Source organism: Centroberyx gerrardi, chromosome 4 (assembly GCF_048128805.1).
Source record: "Centroberyx gerrardi isolate f3 chromosome 4, fCenGer3.hap1.cur.20231027, whole genome shotgun sequence".
NCBI classification, from domain to species: domain Eukaryota; kingdom Metazoa; phylum Chordata; class Actinopteri; order Beryciformes; family Berycidae; genus Centroberyx; species Centroberyx gerrardi.
In genome coordinates this window covers 12,615,463-12,637,734 of record NC_136000.1, presented here as the reverse complement: position 1 = coordinate 12,637,734, position 22,272 = coordinate 12,615,463, and the positions used below count along the sequence as shown (strand labels likewise).

General features: G+C 39.1%; 3 protein-coding genes across 3 annotated transcripts; all 3 read left to right on the top strand.

Annotated features, from left to right (window-relative positions):
• Positions 1-4,242: 4,242 nt before the first annotated feature.
• On the top strand, positions 4,243-12,204 carry LOC139909495 (protein mono-ADP-ribosyltransferase PARP6-like). The gene is made up of 22 exons (XM_071896609.2): positions 4,243-4,308; positions 5,674-5,751; positions 6,204-6,298; positions 6,402-6,462; positions 6,566-6,656; positions 6,733-6,799; positions 7,351-7,500; positions 7,597-7,738; positions 7,858-7,989; positions 9,641-9,736; positions 9,836-9,928; positions 10,019-10,144; positions 10,250-10,315; positions 10,441-10,508; positions 10,630-10,678; positions 10,870-10,982; positions 11,089-11,161; positions 11,358-11,427; positions 11,550-11,629; positions 11,727-11,790; positions 11,902-11,986; positions 12,100-12,204. Exons 1-22 carry the CDS (start codon positions 4,243-4,245, stop codon positions 12,194-12,196), a joined length of 1,962 nt encoding a protein of 653 aa, XP_071752710.1. The 3' UTR covers positions 12,197-12,204.
• A 2,423-nt stretch (positions 12,205-14,627) lies between these two features.
• On the top strand, positions 14,628-15,269 carry rpp25a (ribonuclease P/MRP subunit p25, a). Its single transcript, XM_071896608.1, has one exon. It carries the CDS (start codon positions 14,628-14,630, stop codon positions 15,267-15,269), a length of 642 nt encoding a protein of 213 aa, XP_071752709.1.
• A 2,184-nt stretch (positions 15,270-17,453) lies between these two features.
• Positions 17,454-20,486, top strand: LOC139909532 (cytochrome c oxidase subunit 5A, mitochondrial-like). Its single transcript, XM_071896675.1, has 5 exons — positions 17,454-17,600; positions 18,524-18,640; positions 19,869-19,990; positions 20,125-20,242; positions 20,337-20,486. Exons 1-4 carry the CDS (start codon positions 17,528-17,530, stop codon positions 20,236-20,238), a joined length of 426 nt encoding a protein of 141 aa, XP_071752776.1. The 5' UTR covers positions 17,454-17,527; the 3' UTR covers positions 20,239-20,242; positions 20,337-20,486.
• The last annotated feature ends 1,786 nt before the right edge of the window (positions 20,487-22,272 follow it).

Sequence of the window (22,272 nt, the reverse complement as noted above, 5' to 3'; positions counted from 1 at the left end):
ACACTAATGCTATCGCTATTTGTGCAGCGAATTAAACACACATTTATCTTATGTAAGTTTTGTTTTTTTTACTTAACATGATGAGTCACAGTTCAATCCCGAATTTCCATATAAAACACAGAAATATGAAAAATATTGAGGGAGGATACAACACAGATGTGAGTGTTGTTCGCCCGGCCAATCACAGAGCTTTCCTGTGGTATTTAAACATGAGCCTGGGTCATCAAAATCTGTTCACTGGGTCACACTAAATTATGGGTTACAGCCATGTGTGACACTGGTTGGTTCATATGTATTGACATCTATGGGATTAAAAGCATGAAAACATACAGATAAAAAAGCCTCAACAGGCATCACAACACATCACACATACACACACACACATTTATATTATTATAAGATGCGTGTGAGGACCTGTGCTGACTGTGTTAATTCCCTGACCTCTAACCCCAACCTCCACCCTCTCCACTAGGCATAACGTGCCCCTTTACCCCAACCGAAACCTAATCCTAATCCTAAATCTAACCTTAACTCTAAACCAAAGCCATAAACAAAAATAGACTCCTAAAGAAGTGAGGTCTAGTCAAATGTCATCACTTTGGAATTTTCCCTTATCTGTATATGCATGTAAGGACATTTGTTCCTTAAAAGTACAGAAATACCCCCCCCCCCCCCCACCCCCCCACCCCACCCCTCCACACCCCCACCCCAACACACACACACATACAAACAACTCAATTATGTTACATTTTGGCTTTGATTTGCGCAAATGCTGGGCCATTGAGTTTGCTTCAAATTACAATTCCTGGATATTTTATGAATTGTATACTTTCAATTTGTTCGTCCTTGACTTTTGTGGATGCGCAATCATCCTTCACTTCAAAATCAACAATCATCTCGTTTATTGTTTTACTGTTTGTGTGTTTATTTGTAAAGATTTCATGTCACACCACTGGACAAACCAGGATGGGATAATTTTAGACTGACTTTTGGAACGTAACAGGGGAGGTAGCGTCTGCATTTCATTTGCAGTCATGATATATGACAGCCCTAATGCATATACTGTATAGAGGAGACTAGCTTGAGACACTGTTATGGTGTTTTGAAGTCAGGCAAATAAGTGCAACTAAGCATGAGAATAACATATAGTCCAGGATATGGCAGATATTCAGCTGATGCAATCAAAAAGCAGATGCTTATTGATCAGCCACACTGGTGCAAAGTTAAGCCTGGCATCCATAGAAAGTAGGTGTTGGTTGGCAACATTTCTAAGCATCCATTCAAGTACTTTGCAGGCAAGTAAGTGGCAGCCAACTAAAGTAAGCTGCTAATATAGCACACATACCGTATGCACAAATGCTTACATTACACTCAGTTAAGTATTATAACATATTGTAAAACATCATTAGGTGTGTATCCTATATGCACACTCTGCTTCACACTTACCACAAAAATAGAAAAGGTATTCTTTATCATCATGAATATTGGTGCAACACACATTTCAGTTCATATTACATAATGATAGTGCTGAGTAAGACTGCCTATAGGCCAAAACTGTGGAAGGGGAAGCCAATGTTAAACACTATTAGCATGTCATTAAAAACTCAACAAAAATATATTTTACTGCCAGTCCTTGAAATGAATCAAACAGGTAATGCTGAAATTTAACCCATTCTGCATGCATGTCATACCCCATTTTATGTATGTTTCTAATGTTTCCCATCCCTTCAGCAGCTGCTGCACAAATAAAGCTTGTAAGTGCACATTCACTTTAAACTCACAGACAAATCAATCCAATGTGATATTTGTTCTTATGGAAACTGATTCCATGTAATGATTTAAGGAAATAACTATATGGACTTGAAGTACGATATGGTATAAATCAAATCTAGAATTGCTCAAATTTACTGTATAGATAAAAGGAAAAGGAGGAAACTGAGGCTTAAGAAGTAGGCAGTATCATGCATAATTACATGCTCAGTACATGCTCAAATAAAACAGATATATGAGTGTGAGGGGGCATAAAAGAAACACATTTCAGTTTCATTAATTGTTTGTTCTTGCATAAATTATGTTAATTTATGTGTAAAGGGTTAATTACATATATGGCTGCCGTTCTCTCATGGTATATTTTAAGAGTTGAGTCACTATCAGATGGCCTTGGCAGGGACAGGACTCCATACGACATGATGTCCAACACGTTTAGGACATACTGTACCACAGCATAAAACTAGATCCACTCACACCCCACCCCACCCAGTGAACCCTGCTCAACAGCCATGTATGCTTTGCAGAATGTTATTCAATACAAACAAAATGCGCTGTCTCAGCCCTGCCCAGTAATACACAAATTATTAACAGCTTATAGATGACCCCCTTTTTTAAATTTCCATATAGCTGATCAGAACAATAATAAGCCCTATATAGCATAGGGACCACATTGAAAAACTGACACATTCAAATGTGGAGTCTTGTGTAAGCTATGTGTGTTTTTTGTTTTGTTTTTCTTTGTTACCGAAGTGCAGGTAAGTCTCTCAGATTTCTATAGTTTTAGCACCCTTGTCTGTTCTAGTCACTGAATATTAAGAACTTGAAAATATGTGTTGCAATGTGTAAGTGCCATGGAAAAGATTGGGTTTGTTCATCTACTGCAGGAAGTTTGAAGTTGTTTTGACAAATTTTAGGTGGTTAGAAGGAGTCTTCACTGTGACCACAAAGGCCCTCAGAGAACCTTAAAAAATGGCCCTCTACTCAAAAGCTGTTTTATGTTGTGAGTGTTGTGAGCAAATTGTGAAAACCAAACCAAACAAAACAAAACAAAAAACCAAACCAAACCAAACCAAACCAAACCAAACCAAACCAAAACAAAACAAAATATCTTGTCTCTATAATTGTATTGTTTCTATAATATCTTATCTATATAATATCTTGTCTGAATCTAAGTGCCTTATATGCTTCCTAAATATTCTTGAAATCGGTAGATCCTGTGACACTCCCTGCCTCCCCACCACATTTTTTCGCATGTGGTCAGGATAAAATAGGCATCAGGCAGTGGAAATCTAACTCCAAACCTACCTTCACCCTTCACTCCTTATAAGGATAACATGCTACCTATGAAGTGCAATACCTAGGCTTAAATTAAGACTGTAAAGTTGGTGATACTAATGAAGTGATCACTTCTTCCTTTCTTCAGCTCTCCCAAAACAAAAGCCAAACTCATGCATATGTTTTAACAACATGAAGCTCCTCTGAATATGGTTTTGCAACCTCGTTTGTGTTTATTTGATAGCAATTTTATGAAACATTTTGTATTTATATTCTAAAAGAAAATATAATATGTATTATATTATATGTATATTATATTTGTATTATAACACAGGTCAAAATTATATGTGGCATGCTTATTTTGCCTGATATTCACAAATGAAATAATTTAGGCTATCTGTTTCTATTCCAGTTCAAATACCTTGTTTGTTACCATCACCAATTTAGTTTTTGTAATTATTTTTTTTATTAATGACTATTTATGCACTCAGCAGCTTTATATCATGGCATGAAGTATACAAGGTTGGAATATGTTATGCGTCACATTTATTGGAATGTTTTGAAGTGAAAAAAAAGTCTGTTACATCAAAATGAAACAAATGTCTTGTAAATTTACAGTATGTAAACTATCAGATAGACTGTTGCTGGTCTTCCCTCTCTCTCTCTCTCTCTCTCTCTCTCTCTTTCTCTCTCTCTCTCTCTCTCTCTCTCTCTCTCTCTCTCTCTCTCTCTCTCTCGCTCTCTCGACAACAGCTCTCTCTTGTGGGTGATAGGTTGAAGTTTCCTGTTCATTTTATTACAAAGCAGCTCTGCTTGGTATACGTTACAAGCCGCTGAACAACTGAACCACGTTGAATTGTTTAGTTTACAGGAGCAGGGATTTATTTCAGTTTGTGACCTGTTGAATCTGTGCTCCCTGAATATCTGCTCAGCTACTGCAGCAGATACTGTACAGAGACATATGACTGGTTTCACCCCTGTATCATTCTATATGAACCATATGCTGTTCATTTATCTTGTAAGTTTGATTGTTGTATATCTATTCTATTCTGTTCTATTCTGTTCTACTGTACTCTAATTGGATTTTCAGAATCATTCATGCTGGCAAGTGGCAAACATACACCTCCCACTCAACACCTACTCGTGTCTAAGTAGATTACATTGAGGAAAGCACTTGTTGAGGGAAGACTTGCACAGATGTATGCAGTCCTCGAAGTGTCTAATCTGGCCAGACTGAGGAGCAGCAGGTGGCGGCTAACAAGGGTAACTGCCGATTAAGGTCAGACTGCACTGCACCAGACAGACAGGAAGACTGGGAACAAATGCCAAACATCATCCACATCACCATCCATCAACCCTGCCACCAAGGATCTTTGGGCTTCAACAGAGTCCGCTTATAAACCTGACTCATGAACCTGACTCCTTTAAGAGTCTGCAGGATAGTATGATACTAATCAAACTTATTACAGAGAGAAAAAGTTTTTTTTTTTTTACATGACCCCTCATCCTTCCGCTTTTACTTAAGTGTAATATAACCGGGGGAGACATGGCACTCTTATATCACACAACAGAAATACAGCGAATGCAAAAAATCATGCAATAAAAACACTGGAGTCACAGTTCAAAATGATTATCACTGTGGAATAATGAACCCCAAATTAAACCCCATATCCCTCCTCAGCTTCTCCTCTCTCTGGATCAGGTTCAGCTGATCTGGCTCTCAGTCTCTGCAGCCTATCATGTGACTTTGAAGTCCAGCACTGAGCATGTGTGACTTTCTGCTGTTCAAACCCAGAGGGGGAGAGGATAACTAGGAGCGGCAGCCAAACACAGAGGGCCAGCCAAGCTATCTAACAGGAATATCCATTTGCTGTTTTCATGACTTATTATGTTGACTTTTGATTTTCTTTCGTGACATTTTTTCACATTATCAGTGCCTTGTTTGTTGAAGAGGGATATGTGGAAGCTCCAGTTTTTCTCAGCCAGGAAAGGTAAGAACTAAATTTTTGTTTGTGCCATTGACATTACCATACATACTTGTATTTTCCTGTCTTTTGAATCAAATATTGATAGTAATATGCTCATCCACATGAAGTTATCGTAGAGGCAGCAAAACTAATTAAATCATACATCTTGATTTTCCCAGCCTATTATTTTATCATATCAATCACAATGGAACGGAAAGAATAGACTGTTGATTATTGCTGAAGAGGTGCCAATGAACTGAACAAATGGTGAGTCAATGAGCCCACATTTATCCCCTGTTCTTCCTACATTATATTGTTAATGTTACAAGTCTGGATATGGTAGACTGTAAAAAGGCTAGACTAATGTGTTTGTACTAACAGGCAATTTACTTCTCTGTACTACCAATATCAAATGTGATACGGTGGCTGTCAAAAGACTATTATATCAGTCATGTCTATCATATGTAGCACTGTAGAGTTCAATGTGGAGATGTAGTGTTTACTTCCTAAAGGCCTTGTAGATGTGTTGATCTCTGTGCCAGTCTCAGTGGCATAGTCACTCTACTTGGCTGTTTGTGTAGGCAGGTTGAGCCAAGGAGCAATTTAACCGTGTCAATAAGAGGATCTCTTGGTTGACCGTCTTTTTCCATTAAACCAACAGGAGATAGAGTGCCAGCACTGGACTGAAAGCCAAACCGATGAGGACAGTGACACAGAGGAGTTCATGTGTGGAATACAAGTAAACATTTGTTTCAGTATCTTGCTATGACACTTTGCAGTATAGCTTGCATAGCACAGAGCTGAGTAAACAATTATCTACAGAATGTGTTGCATATGAATTTTAGACTCAAATACACAAAATATCAGATGGTCAGTTGCTGTTGGAATGGAAATGGTTCTCTTGTGCTTATGTGCATATTATAGAATTAAGTTTGTGGGAGAGCAAAGGCAGGGTAACATATGGTAGATGCTAAAGTCTGTCTGATCATACAGCCTCTTAAGTTGTCTTCAAGTGTTTCTTCAAGTGTGTCACAGCATGCAGACATGCAGACTGAAACTTTCAAAGTTTCTGGTAATAATGTGAACAATGGCCTTCTCAAGTATTGTTCTAGAAGTCTGTGAGTAGCTTAATCCATTAACCCCCTGTGGTGTTGAGCTGTTCGGACCGTGTGTTTGTGTTTGCCTTGCCAGGGGAGCTGTGCTACTGACCTGCACCGCCACTCCCAACTCGACACAGATATAGAGGCAGTCAGGACTCTCTATTCAGACACTGCAGTCTCTGTCAGGTAAGGCGACCTGAACAATTCATACTGCCATGGCCTTGTAAGGAAGAGATCTCTGCTTTTCCGTATAATTGATTTTCTCTCGCTTTTATCTCATCTATTCTAGGGAGTATGGGACAATTGATGACGTGGATGTTGACTTGCATATTAATGTCAACTTTCTGGATGTAAGTTAACAATTTACAAATTTACACTAGTACATTGGATATTTTGACATGTTTGCTCCTGTGACATCTTGGGTTGTTTCATTCTTTCTGGGTGTGTCCAAAGGAGGAAGTGGCCAAGGCCTGGAAGATTAACCCATCAGAGCCCATTGTTATCCGTCTGCACCTTTCTCTGTCCCAGTATCTGGACGGACCTGGTGAGCAACAACAACAGTCTTCAGACTTTACTGTATATCAATGTGACACAAAATTAAGTGATGTTTCTCATCACAGCACCTTCAGTGGAGGTCTTCCAGCCATCCAATACTGACAGTTTCAGCCTTGGGCTACAACTACAGAAGTGAGTGCTCATACTACCCTTATAATATTTACGGCATTGGCAAATGTTAATAGAGGAGATGAATAGATTAGAAAGGTAATATGATTAGTACATAAGAACGATTAGAAGATTAGATGATTAGACGACGAAATGATTTCAATAAGGCAATTGCAGCATAAAATACACACAATTCCAAACAACAGTCAAAGGCAGTCAACTTTGAAGCTCCAGGCATCACTGCACATTGGCAGCTCCAAATGGGAGCGAGGTAACTGCTTGAAAAATTTGAACTTCAACACCAAGAAATGTAACATGATGTCAGTAAACTGCACACAATTATCACATAAAACAAAGCCAAACAAAACCTATTATAGTGTCACTGTATATCACTTACAGTGTCTTGTACAGTGTTTTAAAAAAGGTAGAAAGGTTCTTCACGTGGTCCCAGCTATCACCATAATCTGTTTAGTTCAGTGATGGATGAAGGAACGAATAAGTTCTTAACCCTCTGTGTTTTAGCCCTAGCCCTCTACTGATGGCAGTAAGACCAACCCATCATTTCTGTTCCCTAGTATCCTCAGAGTGTTCATATCTCAGGAGTGGAAAGATTTGACTAATGAGAACATCATAGTCCGACACAAGACCAGACACAGCTGGTTCAGACCTGGTGGCACAATCAAGAAGTTCCGTGCAAGACTTAGCATCTGGTCGCCGACATCAAAGTATGAGACTTTTGAATTAATTAAACTGTTTTTTATTTTTGAATGAATCTGTTATTGGGTATTCTATTCACTGCTCCCTCATTCACTGTCATCCAGGTCCAACGGGCTCCAGGAACCTACTGTGAGGGGTAGGGTCCTTCTGCCGGAGCTGAAACTGAACCGTCTAATGAATCGTACAACGTCCTACACTATCAAGAATCCCAAAGGAGAGCTCTTCACTTACACACCCAATGGAAAGGTGAGATCTCCTTTCTCACCTACGTTCAAGCTATGCTATTTAAAATCATACTGATCTTAAGTTCTGAAAGTGTATAACATTGTAACATAGTGTTTTTTGTTGTGTCCCTGTCTCCACAGAGAGTGGTGGTGTCAGCAGTCAAGTCACCAGCACATCTTAGTACCAAACAGCTGATAGAGCTGCTTTTCTCCTCCCAGGCCATCGGGCACTGTAAGACAGCCCCCACTCTGCATCATGGCTTCTTGGTTCAGGTAAAACTTTGTCCAGAAAGACATGAGCAATTAATTACTATTCTACTTTGTCAAAAAGGAAATTTAAACTTAGAAAAGGGACATTTCCTAGAGAAAATGTGTGGGCTTGCTTAAACAAGTATTGCTTAAACAACACGTTTCTTAACAAAAGAATCACTTGACTATCAATACACAGAAGAATACCTAACATTTAACATATAGAAGCATAAAACCTGAAGCAGAAAAGTAAAAATATTAGGAATTGAATAAACCTATACTTTTAAGAGCATGGATAGTAAAAAAAATGTGTCTTAGTGGAATATATCTAAAAGTAGCAGAGGCTAAAAGTAACTCTATGAAGCACTTTGATCAACATGCAGAAAAACACAACAGTTCAGAGTAGGAGTCAATCCTGGATCTCCCACATGAAAGACATGTGGGCAATGTTAACCACTCAGCTATAAGTCATGTTGGCATCAAAGGGCAGCAATAACTACCTACATTTTCTAAATCTGGCCACTAAGTGGTTGCTATTTGGTTACTAGATTGCACTGTATTGTGGCAGGGGCAGTTAAAGAAATAATAAGAGTAGGAGGATTAGCAGGAGTAGTTGTAGTAGTAGTAGAAGGAGGAGAACGAAGAGGAGGAGGAGTATTTGTAGGAGTAATTGGAATATTAGTAAGAGCAGGAGGAGTGGAAGGAGGAGGAGCAGTAGGAGTAGAGGGACTAGTAGGAGGTGTTGTGTAGTAAGAGGAGGATTTGTAGGAGCAGTAGTGGAAGGCTGTGAAATGCATTGATTACCATGAATTTAACAGTTCCAGCTACTGTGAATTGTTGCATCATCAGCTGATGATGCAACAATTCTCTCTAGTCTTTCTGAACATTCCACCAGTCATAAAAGAAAAGTTAAATAGTATGAAGAGAACCAAAAAGTTGAATTTCCTCCGCACATCTCCTAAACTACCTCAACATTTTAAAGGTTGAGCGGAGACTGTAGCTGAAAGTACGTGGAAGAAATCAAAATTTGTAGAAATAACATGAGTGCGCTAGCTTTCTGCTAGCTCACTATTAATCACTGGCTTGGAAGCTATAGTGGCATCATACAGTAGCATTGCAATTACACTAGACATAATCTTCAGTACTGTGACATCACAACAGTGTGAGACAAAATCTTTGAACGTGTAAGTTCTAGTTGTGAAATAACAAAGTGAGAGAGGAACTGTAGGCATTAAAATTCTAGTTATGACATCATAATTTGGCTAGGCAGAATCTTCATACACTCTCTAGCTATGGCATCACAATATGGCTGAACAGAATATAAGAGTTCTAGTTGTGACTTCACAATAGGTCAAAACAGAATCTTCAGAGATACAGGTTAAAGTGAATTTAGTTAAAAGATGAGATCACAGAGAAGACAAGAATCTCAACTCTGATATCTTTAGAATTGAAATAGTTTGACGAGAACTTCAATTTATTTGCCTGGTTTTGGATTTAAAACTAAATATTATACAAAGACTAATAGTGAAATAAAAGTTTAATTTAATCATATAGAATTAAAACATCCACACCATCATTTTTGATTTTTAGTTTGCGCTCATATAAAAAAAAAAGCTAGTAGGACAGAATGCAAGTGGGGAATTTAATGATCACATGCTTTTCTTTTTGTATGTAGATAATGAAGTACGCTGAGCAGAGGATCTCCACTCTGAATGAATACTGTGTGCTCTGTGATGAGCGGCATGTGTTTCAGAATGGCCCTATGTTAAAGGTACACTGCTACAAAGAACATTGATGATCTATTGAAATTATAATAAACATGTAGTTGACTGTTAATGTATTGTCATTATTCTGATTTGCGTGTTTCCAGCCATCAGTTTGCACCAGGGAACTCTGTGTCTTTTCCTTCTATACATTGGGAGTTATGTCTGAGGCTACGGAGGAGGTTGCCACTGGTGCAGAGGTTGGTAACACACACACACACACTTTCATAATGTGAGGTAATGAGATCTAATGTGAAGATTACAGTATTACAATAATCTCTGTTATACAGGTAGTGGACTTGCTGGTGGCCATGTGCAGAGCGGCCCTTCTGTCTTCACGCAAGAGCATCATATTTGAACCATACCCTTCTGTTGTTGATCCATGCAACCCCAAGACCCTGGCCTTTAGTCCGAAGGTATTAACTGAACTAATCTAAAGTACTACTGACTTCATTTGAAATGCCCTATTCAGAATATGGTTACCTATTTTGAAGCAGTAGTGCATTTCTTTCTTGTGACAGAGGAAGAGCTACGACAGGCTGCAGAATGCCTTGGACAATGTCTTGTTAATCAGGAAGATGGCACAGGTGACTAACGATAAAATAAATCCTATATACTCATGGCTTCATTTTCACGATTCACAGCTGTTCCTCCTTGTCACAAAATAATTTGACAGCAGGTAAATGTCTCCTTGACGTCAATTAATTTCCAGGGTCCGTATTCGGAAATTAAGAAGCAGATGGACAAGATAGATCCTCTCGCTCACCCGTTACTACAATGGTGAGTGACGCAATCTAAACCAACATTTAACCAACATTCAGTTTTATACAATTAATGTATGACTGTATCAGAATGTTTCTTAGATTTATATTCTGATGTTTGTTTGTACGTTTGACAACAGGATTATAGCAAGCAACAGATCACACATTGTCAAGCTTCCACAGAACAGGGTATGAGAGAGTAGTCAATAGTTTGAATCTGATTCATTTGTACAGTAGTTACTAGTGCTAGGATAGTAGTTGACTAGTTGCCAAGAGTTAGTGTTTTTTCCATTAATATTAGATGATACAGTTTGATTTTGCATGCTATCTTCTACTGATGTGTCACTCCCATCCATTTTTCCCCACTTTGTGCACAATAGCAACTGAAGTTCATGCACACACCCCACCAGTTCCTGCTGATCAGTAGCCCTCCATCCAAAGAGGCTCGTTTTCAAACTGCCAGGAAACTCTATGGCAGCACCTTTGCTTTCCAGTGAGTAAGATCAAAGTCACAACGCTCATATACATAAACCTGCATTTCAACACTCATAAAGTCAACCCTGCTTTATATATTCACACCTTAATTTCTCTTCTTTCAGTGGTTCCCACATTGAAAACTGGCATTCTATATTGAGAAACGGACTAGTTAATGCCTCCTACACAAAGTTGCAGGTAAGCTAAGTTCATAAACATGAGTTGAATTAGGCTTATACTATTGTATTAGCCTAATGTAATTTTACAGTGAAGATTTCAACAGACAGAATGATTTAGTCTACAGATAGGCTCGTGAAACTATGTATTTGAAACTGGACAAAAGTGTTCATTTTCTATATAACTTTTCACACTTTTGGGCTCTTTCCTATTTAAGCTTCATGGGGCTGCGTATGGGAAAGGCATCTATTTGAGCCCTATCTCGAGCATATCCTTTGGATATTCAGGTAAGAATGCACATTACAGCTTTTTTATTAATACTCTGTGGACAGGGCAACTTCATCACACTGTAGATACTATTGCTCATTGATTTTCATTTCTGCAAAACGTATCCTTTTTCTTTGCTCAGAGATGGGTAAAGGACAACACCAAATACCCACCAAAGAAGAACTCATAAAGAAATACAACCGAATAAACACAATCGAACAGGTACAGTGAGATTAAAATTTGTCCAACTTTACGCCTGGAGCAAGGATGTCCTCTCTCTTCTTTTATTATCTCATCTTACATTCTCTCCCTCTCTCAGGAACACCCAGGGCCAACCAGGTTTCTGCAAAGCAGGAACCTGAACTGCATTGCACTCTGTGAGGGTAAATATGAGATACCTCCTACAACAACATAATGTCACAATGAGCCCTGATTTAATAATATAAGGTATGATTTGGTGACATTGCTTCAAAGGTGTTACTATGTCTCAACAGTCATAACTTCAAAGGACCTTCAGAAACATGGGAACATCTGGGTGTGCCCGATATCCGACCATGTGTGCACACGTTTCTTCTTTGTGTAAGTACAACATGAAGCAGCAGAGAAATACTGCCTGCGAAATATCTGCCAACATAAGAACTTTCCAGGTTATATTTCAATTGTCCAAAACTTTCTGCTTTTGTCTTTCTCAGGTATGAGAATGGCCAGGTGGGGGATGTCAATATCAACACCCAGGATGCCAGGATCCAGAAGGAAATCATACGAGTAATTGCAACAAAGCCTTGCTGAGAAAACACATGTATGCATGATACACACACACACACACACACACACACACACACACACACACACACCAAGAGCCACCTAGGCTGTAAAAATAATTATATCAGAGACAATGACGAACCATTTGAGAATTTTTAGATCAGATGACAACATGTGGACTGAGCTAACATTTTAGTTAAAATTTGAGCTATTACCCTTAAGAGGCATCTCTTTTTCATATTCAGTTGTATTGGCATGGATGGATGGAGCATTATGTTTTGTTGTGTTATGCACCTGTAAAAGCTGTTTGTACCTTTCTACTATCTTATTTTACAATCTACATGTGTTTTAAATCTGTGTCTAACCCCGATGCCATATCTGTGTACTGTAAGCATGTGTTTTGTAAACATTTTTTTTATAATAATGCATTTTTTAAATAAAGTTTTACATTATTTGCTGATTTTATTCAATACATTCAAATCCTTATCGGACTCTCACGTTCAGATGATCAAACTGGAGTCTGCTCTCAACTATTAGTGCAGCCGTCCCATAACTGGAAGGTCTCAGGTTTGATCCCAGCAACAGTGATGTCAAAGGGTCCTTACCTGCTCACTCTGGGGAAGAGTGTCAGTAAAATGACTAAAATGTAAATGTATAAACTCATTTTGTATTGAGTTATATATTTGTGTCATATGTGTGTTTTACCACAAGATGGGGGTGTGACAAATACCAGCTCTCTCTGTGGGCCTTTTCATTAACACTAATAGCCAATGAAAACCCCATATTCGTTATGTCAACAGTCATAATTCTAAATGTCTACTGGTAAAGATGTGCATAGTGGGTGATACTGAGTGCATATTCAGAACCCATGTGTTGACATGAGCCTGTGACATACTCTTCTTTGAGGGAAAATTACATTGAACAAATCCAAAATATACCAGATGTGCCATAAGAGCCACATACAAAAATAATTTGTATGCTATTTTTTAAAAAGCTCACACAAAGAAAATATAACAGGTAATGTGGCACATGCAGGTGTGACTGCAGTGAAGTACAGCCAATATCCAAGGGGTTTTACTGTGAGGTTGCTGTGAATATATTCACTTATAGGCATTTAATGGGCATTCATGAGCAATGGGGGAACCTATTGGGAACCAATTGTCTCATACTCTCACAACTACAAAGAGAGCAATGCATGTATTGTGTCTGTACATGAGTGTGTATGTGCAGGTATGGGTTGTATTTGCTCTGAACTCCACTGACACGCACACACTGAGAACCACAGCTCTGTGCTCATTGTGCGAGTCAGTGAATAACGTGGGGTACATACCATGCTGTGAGGCAGAAATGCATCATTATAACAGTGCGCTGACTCCATATGAGCCCCACAGCTGCCTCCTCACCTCCTCCGTTGCCTCAGCTCCTCTGAAGAAAGCATATGAAAAGAGGTCTGTTAGCATCTGGAAACAGGTCTTCCCCTACAGGTTTAGCTCATATGATTCTCAGCGAGTTTGGCAAAAAAGTAGCACTTCTAAGGCTTCATTGTCCTCACAGACATCACTGATTCAAAAGAACACAACACAAATTTTGTAGCAAGCATTTTCTGGGTCAACCCAGCAGGCTATGGGCTAAAAGGAGGAGAACTGTGAAGTTGGTGTAATAGCCCAAAGGCAGACATTTCTCAAGGACCATATGGCTCTCTGATGATAGTGCAGAAGCAAAGTTGTCTTGAAAACCATAATCTATGTTGCCATGACTGTTCTAAAAATTTCTTTACATCTTTACCTCCGTGAGATTGTATTTTGCTGTTAAATCTGCAAAAAGACACAATAAAAATGCCAACAAAATGTTTAAAAAAAAAATCAAAACCAAATTAAATTAGCGCAAAGAATTGTTTCAACTCCATGCCTCGTTAAATCTCATTAACTCATGTTTAATCAGCCATATAATTCAAGCATCCACATAGAGAAATACATTCTCTAAGCCCTTAAAGGTTCAACAAAAGCCTTTCTCCAAAACCAGCAAACTGGAATGCAACAGACGTGATTGAATGAAGCAAAATGTTGCGTGTGCCTTTAAGAGCACTATGTCCCGCTCTTCATGTCTCTGTCTGAGCCTCATATGTGTTTGCTGGCATCAGCTGTCCTTAGTGCTGAATAGAGCAAGGACACCTTTTTCCTTCACATCTCTGGGATTAGAGGAAGAAATGCCCTCTTCATTCTGCTAACTATCATCACAGTGCTCAGAGGACAAAATGGAATTGCAATATGGACAGAAGACTGAAAAAAGATCAACATAAGTTTGGAATACAAAGGTGATCAACTTTTAGTTCCTTAAACTAAATCTACAAGAAAACTTCATCATATCTCAAGGATCCTGCACTGTTTTCATTGCTTCTTGAGCTATTACTGAACCCAGAGGTCAGATGAAGAGTTCAAATGCTGCAAGCAGCATTGCAATGGAACCACAATCTACTTCCTTCAGCCCTACTGTCCCATCTTCATCTTCGCCTCCAAAACTGGGCCGGGGCAACTTCAGGAGAGTCAGCCGCACAGAGGACACCAGCCCCTGTCCCATCCCCGGACTAGCAGCGGACATCCTGCACATGCGGGTGAAAGAAGGAAGCAAGATCCGAAACCTACTGCGGTTTGCAACAGCTCGCATGCAGGGGGAGGGAAAGGGCAGCGATGGGGTGGCACAGAGACAGGTCGTGTTCACAGGATCGGGCAGAGGAGTCACCAAGACCATCACCTGTGTGGAGATTCTGAAACGTAAAGTGGGAGGGCTGCACCAGGTGTCCAAGCTGTACTACAAGACAGTGAATGAGGTTTGGGAGAGTCCACAACATGGAGTACCAGGTATAACCATGCACAGGACAGTCCCTGCTATCAGTATCCTGCTCTCCAAAGACCCACTGGACCCCCAGGAGCCCGGGTACCAGCCCCCTCAAACCCTCAGTGTTCCCGCAGAGGATAAGGAGAGACGCAGATCTCTGCTCCGGCCGGCCTGCAGCCCCACCTCACACCACCTGCCGGGCAATGCCAAGAGAGCCTGTCCTGATGACTGGAGGATAAGTTCACCCTCAACTTCCAAAATCTGACTCAACACTGTGAAATATCAGAAAATTGACAATATGTATTTGGCTTGGTCAGAGTGATATTTTAACAAAATGTTTTTGCAGTATCAAGGTTTAATAAACCTACAGAGGAGAGCACAGCTGAATTTCATCTGTGAATTATTAATATGTCCTGGGACATTTTGCTTCTGTCTCGAATGGCCAAAACGAAAGAGGTTGCCCCAACTTATAATGTGTGACGTTGCAGCAATGTACAGCTCCACAGAGACTGAACTGGAAAAGGTGATGCTACCCAGGATGATTTTGTGACAATAAATGTACATGTTTGAATTCAGATTCTACGTCTTAATGGAGCCGGCTGTGCAAGGCTTCCCTTTCTTATACAGAGGGTTTCTAATGTGGTTGTTTCGTCCTTTTAATTTTGCAATACTTAGTAAATTTGCCAAGAAAAGTACAATACATTTTATTATTGTTGTTGTTGTCATTGTTGTTTTTTGTTATTATCATTATTATTATTATTATTATTATTATTATTAGCAGTAGGCTAGTAGTAGAAGTATGACTATTATATGAGGCTCATGTTGATGCAAAGGTCAGTAAAGCATTAAGTACACAAAGTTTGTTGCACAGTCAATTGCGCGACTCAAATTTACATCACAGAATCTTTATTCTGTTTTCTACGTTGGGAGAGACTTCATATTCATAAATTCTCTGGTCTCCAATTTGGTCAATCTGGTCAGTGGATCAGGTTTGTTCCAGACTGGTTTCTCTGGTTTCTAACTTTGGAACAGAAGTATTGATGCCTGATTGAACCAGGATCATGAAATCAGAAAGTTTTGTCCAATGGTGGATTTTGACATTGATGCTGTTCCTTTTCATCCATGTACCTAATGCTGAAATAAATAAACTTGCTCTGAAATGCATCTCGACTCTGCTGTTTTAGACTATGACAGAAGTAAAATTAGACCCTTACCCCTTTAGAATAGTATGGTGGTTAAAGTAAAAATTATCTATCGATATTCAATCAAGTAATAATATCGAATTAAGCTCAAGTATCAAGTAAATGCATACATTTTACATGGAGTTCTCTTATTTTAGTGTTTAGGAGTATTTCACTGCAACTTTAACCTCTAAACGGGCCATTTCACGTAAAAACAAGCCTGTTTTGTTATGCACATAACCTCACACGTGTCCCAAAACTGTCAGCAGTCTTGCATAAATTCATTTTGCTGCAGTGTTAATGAGAGTTTGCTCCAAGTGACGTCATCTGGCAGACATTTATTCTGTGATTCTGTGTTGTGGTTAAATACAGTTCAGTGAAATTATGAAAATGAAATAAATAAATAACATGGCCTAAAGCTTCACAAATGGATATTGTAACAAAACTAGTTTTCAAGTAGGTAAGCTGTTTTGGCAGAATAAATAGGGCTATGTAGAAACTAAAAATAACAGAACGTTGCAACCAAACATCTAATGAAATAAAGACTGAGCACAAATTTCTATTGAAGAATCAATTACACTGGGACAAAATAGAAGTTGTTGTGTGTGTTTTGTGGGATAAAAGTATAAAGTTCCCTGAGAAAGACCTATTCAAGTAAAGCAAGCAGCATACCTCAAAAATGTTGGAGTGCATTTCATGAGAAATGTACAGTAGTGAGCCTTTTCCCCACCCCAAATATTAGGAATATTTCATTCTTATTTTCATGCTGACAGAATATACCCTAACAAAAACAGATAATATTCCTACAGGGACTTATAGAGTGTGTGTGTGTGTGTGTGTGTGTGTGTGTGTGTATGTGACTCAGTAGTGACTTATATCGACTAGGCTATATTTTATGGCATTTTTCATCTCCTATGGTATTGCAGTAGGACTTTCTGTGGTATAGCCTACTTGTTGACCTATAGCAGCTGCATGTTTTTTTAACGTTTTGCTGAGTATTTGTATGGTATCCTTCTAAAATGTATTATAGAATTGTTGTAGCCTGTACTGTAAGGGTAATAATGTATGCATGGACATGTTTTATTTGGTCCATTTTCCAATAGGGCCAACTCATCTTAAGATAAAGACAGCCTTATCAGACAGGTGTATGGCGCTGGTATAGACTATCTATGTACTTTTCATTTCTAGGTCAATGTCAGAACAGACATCCTAGTACAGGTCAACATCAACGAGCGGACTTTAGTTTGCACATGCGCAGTGCGGAGACCGCCTACGTGAGGAGCAAAATCCCATCCGTTCAGTTCGTGTCCCCCAAGCTAGTAGCAGCTGGTTTTCCCGCATCATGTTCAGAGCTGCCGTCCGACTCTCTGTCTCCGGTGTCCGGAGTTTAACCCATGCGCGACCAGGGTGTCAAGGTATTTGACCATTTTGCTTAGATTTCTTACTATGGTTTCTTGTCTGACACACGGTCAGGGTGAAGCTGGAGCGGAAATCAGCGTCGCTGTCGGCACATTGCGGCGCCCTGCCTGGCTTATGCGCTAGCTAGCTAACGTTAGCTCAGTTAATGTAGTGTAAATGCTTAACGTTACTGCTTACAGTTAAACATCTCACTGTTGGAGTTAACTGATAGAATTTCGTTCAATACAGCCATCTATCCATTACACATTTAACATGAGTGTGTGCTGTTCCTCCAGTATTCAGTTGAATGTTGTCTGTGTCCTTGCCATGACCCAGTTGGAAGGCTCAGAGTCGGGCCTGTGGCTGTGCTGTTTATACAATTAGCTAACTTGCTAGCTTGGCTACTAGCAGTTAGCCACTCTTTGCTATATATTCTTGACACATTAAAGCATAGTTGGGTACAGCAAATAACTACACTGTATCACTGAATAAGTAACACTCAGAAATCTCACGTTACTCTTACGTTGTCATAATGGTTTGGCCAAAACTTTGCTCGCTAGCGTGATGCTAGATTTGCTTTAACGCTAGTTGTGTGTGTCACTAAGCTAAATGGGACAACGTTAGATTTAAGCTGGCTAGCTAATTAAATAGACATTATATCATCTAACTCATTTCAAAGGTATTTCTTTAATTATGTTTCTGCTGGGCTGTCAGTGTATATCGAGCCTGGTTGGTAGCCAGGTCATGTCAGGGCAAATTGGCAAGGCTCCAGCTGGAATACATTTCTTGACGGCAAGCAACCTTTTAGTGAGAGTGTAGCGTAGATACCCTTGAGTGTGTGCTATTTACACTTCTGCATTAGTCGACACTAGATGCCACTGTAGGTACTTTGATGACAAGTTTCCCACCTGACAATTTTGTTTTTGTTTTCATTGTGTAGCTCCTTTGGTCTCGAGGTGTTACTCACATGGGAAGCAGGAGACAGATGAGGAGTTTGATGCCCGTTGGATCACTTATTTCAACAAGCAAGACATTGATGCATGGGAACTGAGAAAAGGTAAGTGCAATAAATGACAAAAAAAAAAACATTACAGAAATGAAGTTCTAGTGACAGACATGTCAAGTTGAACCCCCAATCCATCATTTTAAACAAGCGTTTACGTTAATGTAGGGTTCAACATAAAGATTTTTTTCCACTTGCCTGGTTGGGCTAGTAGGTCAAAGTTGTGCTTGTCCCTAGTATATTTTCAATACTGTCTAGCAGCCCAAAGTGAACATAACTACTTTCATAAATTTAATTTACTGAAAAATGTTCACAATATGCACCAGTGAGATGACTGGAAAATAAACAAAAGTAAATTATTGAGTATAATTTGAATTGAAAGGTATGATTTAACAAATTTGTAAAATTCCAAAGTACTTACTCATGGATGAGCCACATAACTGATAGAAACTTTTCTGTAAATGTGATCACCAAAACGTGAACAAACAAAAACCAGAGTAGAAACTTGTCAGGCTGGTTCATCTTCCATCTTGACATTACATTAATTGGACCTAATAAGGTTTTTTTTAGCTAGCTGCTTTTCCAACATACATGCTAGTTGCTGCCGGCTCTTGTCATGGGCATAGAGTGTGTGTTTGCCGTTATTATCATATTATCAGTGCGGAATTGATTCATTTTCAACTCAAGGAAGATGTTGCGTTCACATCGAAAGAAACAGCCTTTTACTTTTTGCTCTGTATAATTTGAAGTAGCTGCCACCATGTCCACTCCACACAACCCTCTCAGCTGCTGGATCCCTTTCTTAGTCTGGCATGCAATCTGATGGGTCAGAAAAAGCAAAACAGTGAGAGAGACAAAGATAACAGGCTTATTACCGCGTGAGAAATGGTAAGACCAGAAACTTTTCCGTAACCGGCACAGTAGGGCCACCAATCGACTGGCCCAAGAGGATCTCATCATGTACTCCTTGTTGTTTAACCCTGCATTGTAACATATTTCTACAATTCTTCAAGTAGTGTTTCAAATCAGGTTGGTTTGCAAAACAGCATCTGAGTGTAGATCAAGATTTGTTCCATCAAGTAATTTTAACTACACAATAAATGTTTGAAATATACAAGTTTGGTATACAAAGATTATCCATCAGATGTCCATCAGAAGACTTCTAGAAGACCTAAGCTTTGAGATAACACGAGGCAGATGTGGAATGATGGAAATAAGGCTGATAATGAAAATGTTGCTTTGTGTCTGCCCTTCAGTTGATGAATGTAATTCCATCTTTCAGGGATGAACACATTGATCGGCTATGATCTGGTACCTGAACCAAAGATTCTTGCGGCAGCTCTGAGAGCCTGTCGGAGGTTAGATGACTTGGCTAGTGCCATCCGAATTTTGGAAGCTGTCAAGGTGAGAGAAAAGATCACGTAACGACGCTTCAGAAATGATTTCGTTCATGATTTACAAATTGCGACCCAACATCTTTGTAGTTGTTACTCATCAATCAATGATGATTGGTGTATTACTATTTGCCGTTTCCTCAGGACAAAGCCGGCCCCCACAAAGAGATCTACCCATACCTGATTCAAGAGCTGCGGCCAACGCTAGATGAGCTGGGAATCTCCACACCTGAAGAGCTCGGCATTGACAAATTATAGAAGAGTAGGTGTTGAAATTGTCTAATCAGCAATATATTATTTTCAGATCTGTCACAAGATGTCATTCTAACAGAAATTCTGTTGTATGTTTCTTCCAGATCTCTTAACAACGGTGGATCCCCGGGACACAGAAACCTTGTACTTCAATCTTTGCCTCATATAATATGTGTGATATTTAATTGGGCCTTTATTAAGTTCTTTTGCTTGTAAAATATTGATGAACCTAATAAAGGAAAAATGTATCTTTATTGAGTGTCGCACAAGTATTTGGGGGTGTTTTAAATAGTTTGAGTACTCTATTAAAGCAACTTGCACGTTGCTTTGATGGAGTACAGTAGGTCACATGAAGGTGCATGTTGTCCCAGTCACCGAGTGTGTCTGGGTATTCTTGTGTGAGTCATGTTTTGCCACCAGGGAGCAGCATTTGTCATGAATGTAAAAATCATCTTACTGTATTTCATTCTGGTTAAATCTCTTACATCTGTTTTCATTTCAGGGAAAAGTTACATGATGGTAAAATAAACTTGTTGAAACGGCACATGGGTTATATGTTTGTTAACATAAGAGAACTGGAATATTGCCAGGAAGGATATTAAAGGTGACTACTACTCATTTATTTTCATGGCCTAGGACAGTCATATTTTGTGAATGTGGAACAATTCTCATGGTCCATGGTAACTTGAGTGCTTTCAGTAGGAGCTTCAGTATTTTGAGAGAATGATATGCCATTTACAGAAATACTGTAATACGTATTCTGGCCTTCACATTCTAACATTAATATTAGCTTTATTGTTATGAGCAGAAAATGCTCCCCAGGCTTATCTGTCAAACTATTAGAGGGTTAGGCCTGTAAGTGTACAGTGTAAATCGAATAATTGCCTGGACAATTTTGGAATATGGACAAAATGTTAAAAAAAAATTCGTAAAAAAGCAAATAATGGACTTTATAGTAAGCTATTCTGACTTGCGAAATTTGTTGAAGTAATCCTAATTGAGTTAATTATTTCAATGCTCTTTCCACCTCAGCATTTGCCATTATTTTCAATTATTTAAAAATTGTGTAATGATTTGGAGTTGCACACAATGGTTTCACCAAAGCTTAGGCTCATCATATTTCAGAAGACATATTTATCAAGACTGAAAAACTGTTATGAGATTAGTAGGTATAGTATCTTCTTTTGACATGCTTACAACATGACATGACGTGCAAAGCTGCATTTTAATGGAATGTGAGGAAGAAGGATTCAGACCTAAATTTTGTTGAAGACTTGATAAAAACCTTTCAGACTGATGCAGCTTTGCCTAAGGAGGTCTCTGGAATGTTCTAGGTTTCTTAAAGCACGCCTCCAGAGATTTCACAATCTGAAAATTTTCAAACAAGCCTTGCACGCAAATCACTGGTTTACAAGGCAAAATAGGAGTGACAGCTGATTCCTGCCAGTTGAGAAAGGTACAGCTGTGCGTCCCCGCCTTGCTTCCCCTGCAGCACACCTGATTCAGAAAGTCTTTTTGTTTGGGGTTATGACTGGTAGAAATAGTCTTGATCTGTATGCGAAAAACTGATTTTAGAGAAGTTATAAATTTGAGTGGGATGATCAGGTCACTGGAGGAGGCACTTTGCCATACTTCTACTTAACTAGTTTTCATTGGAGGAAAAACATGAAAAGGGAATAATGTGAATGATTTAGTACCACAGTGGTCCCTTTAAAATTGTGGCCTTGGGACCCCAAAGGCCTACATAACATTCTAAGAGAAAAGGGGTTTTGCTCTTTATGATTGTGACCTAGTATTCAAACTACTTTGTTGAAATGTTGACCAAAACCAAATTAATCGAGTTAAACTGGCCATAAATTGATTTGCCGTAAACAGCATAGCTTACTATGAAGTCCATTATTTGCTATTTGCCAGACTGCAAAGCACTTGAAGCTACAGTTTCTTGTCCTCACTGATTTTAAAGCAATATGTCACATTTTCTACCATGTCTGGAACTGCTTTACGTCCCATATGTTGCTACTGTTTGACTGCTGGAGTGTG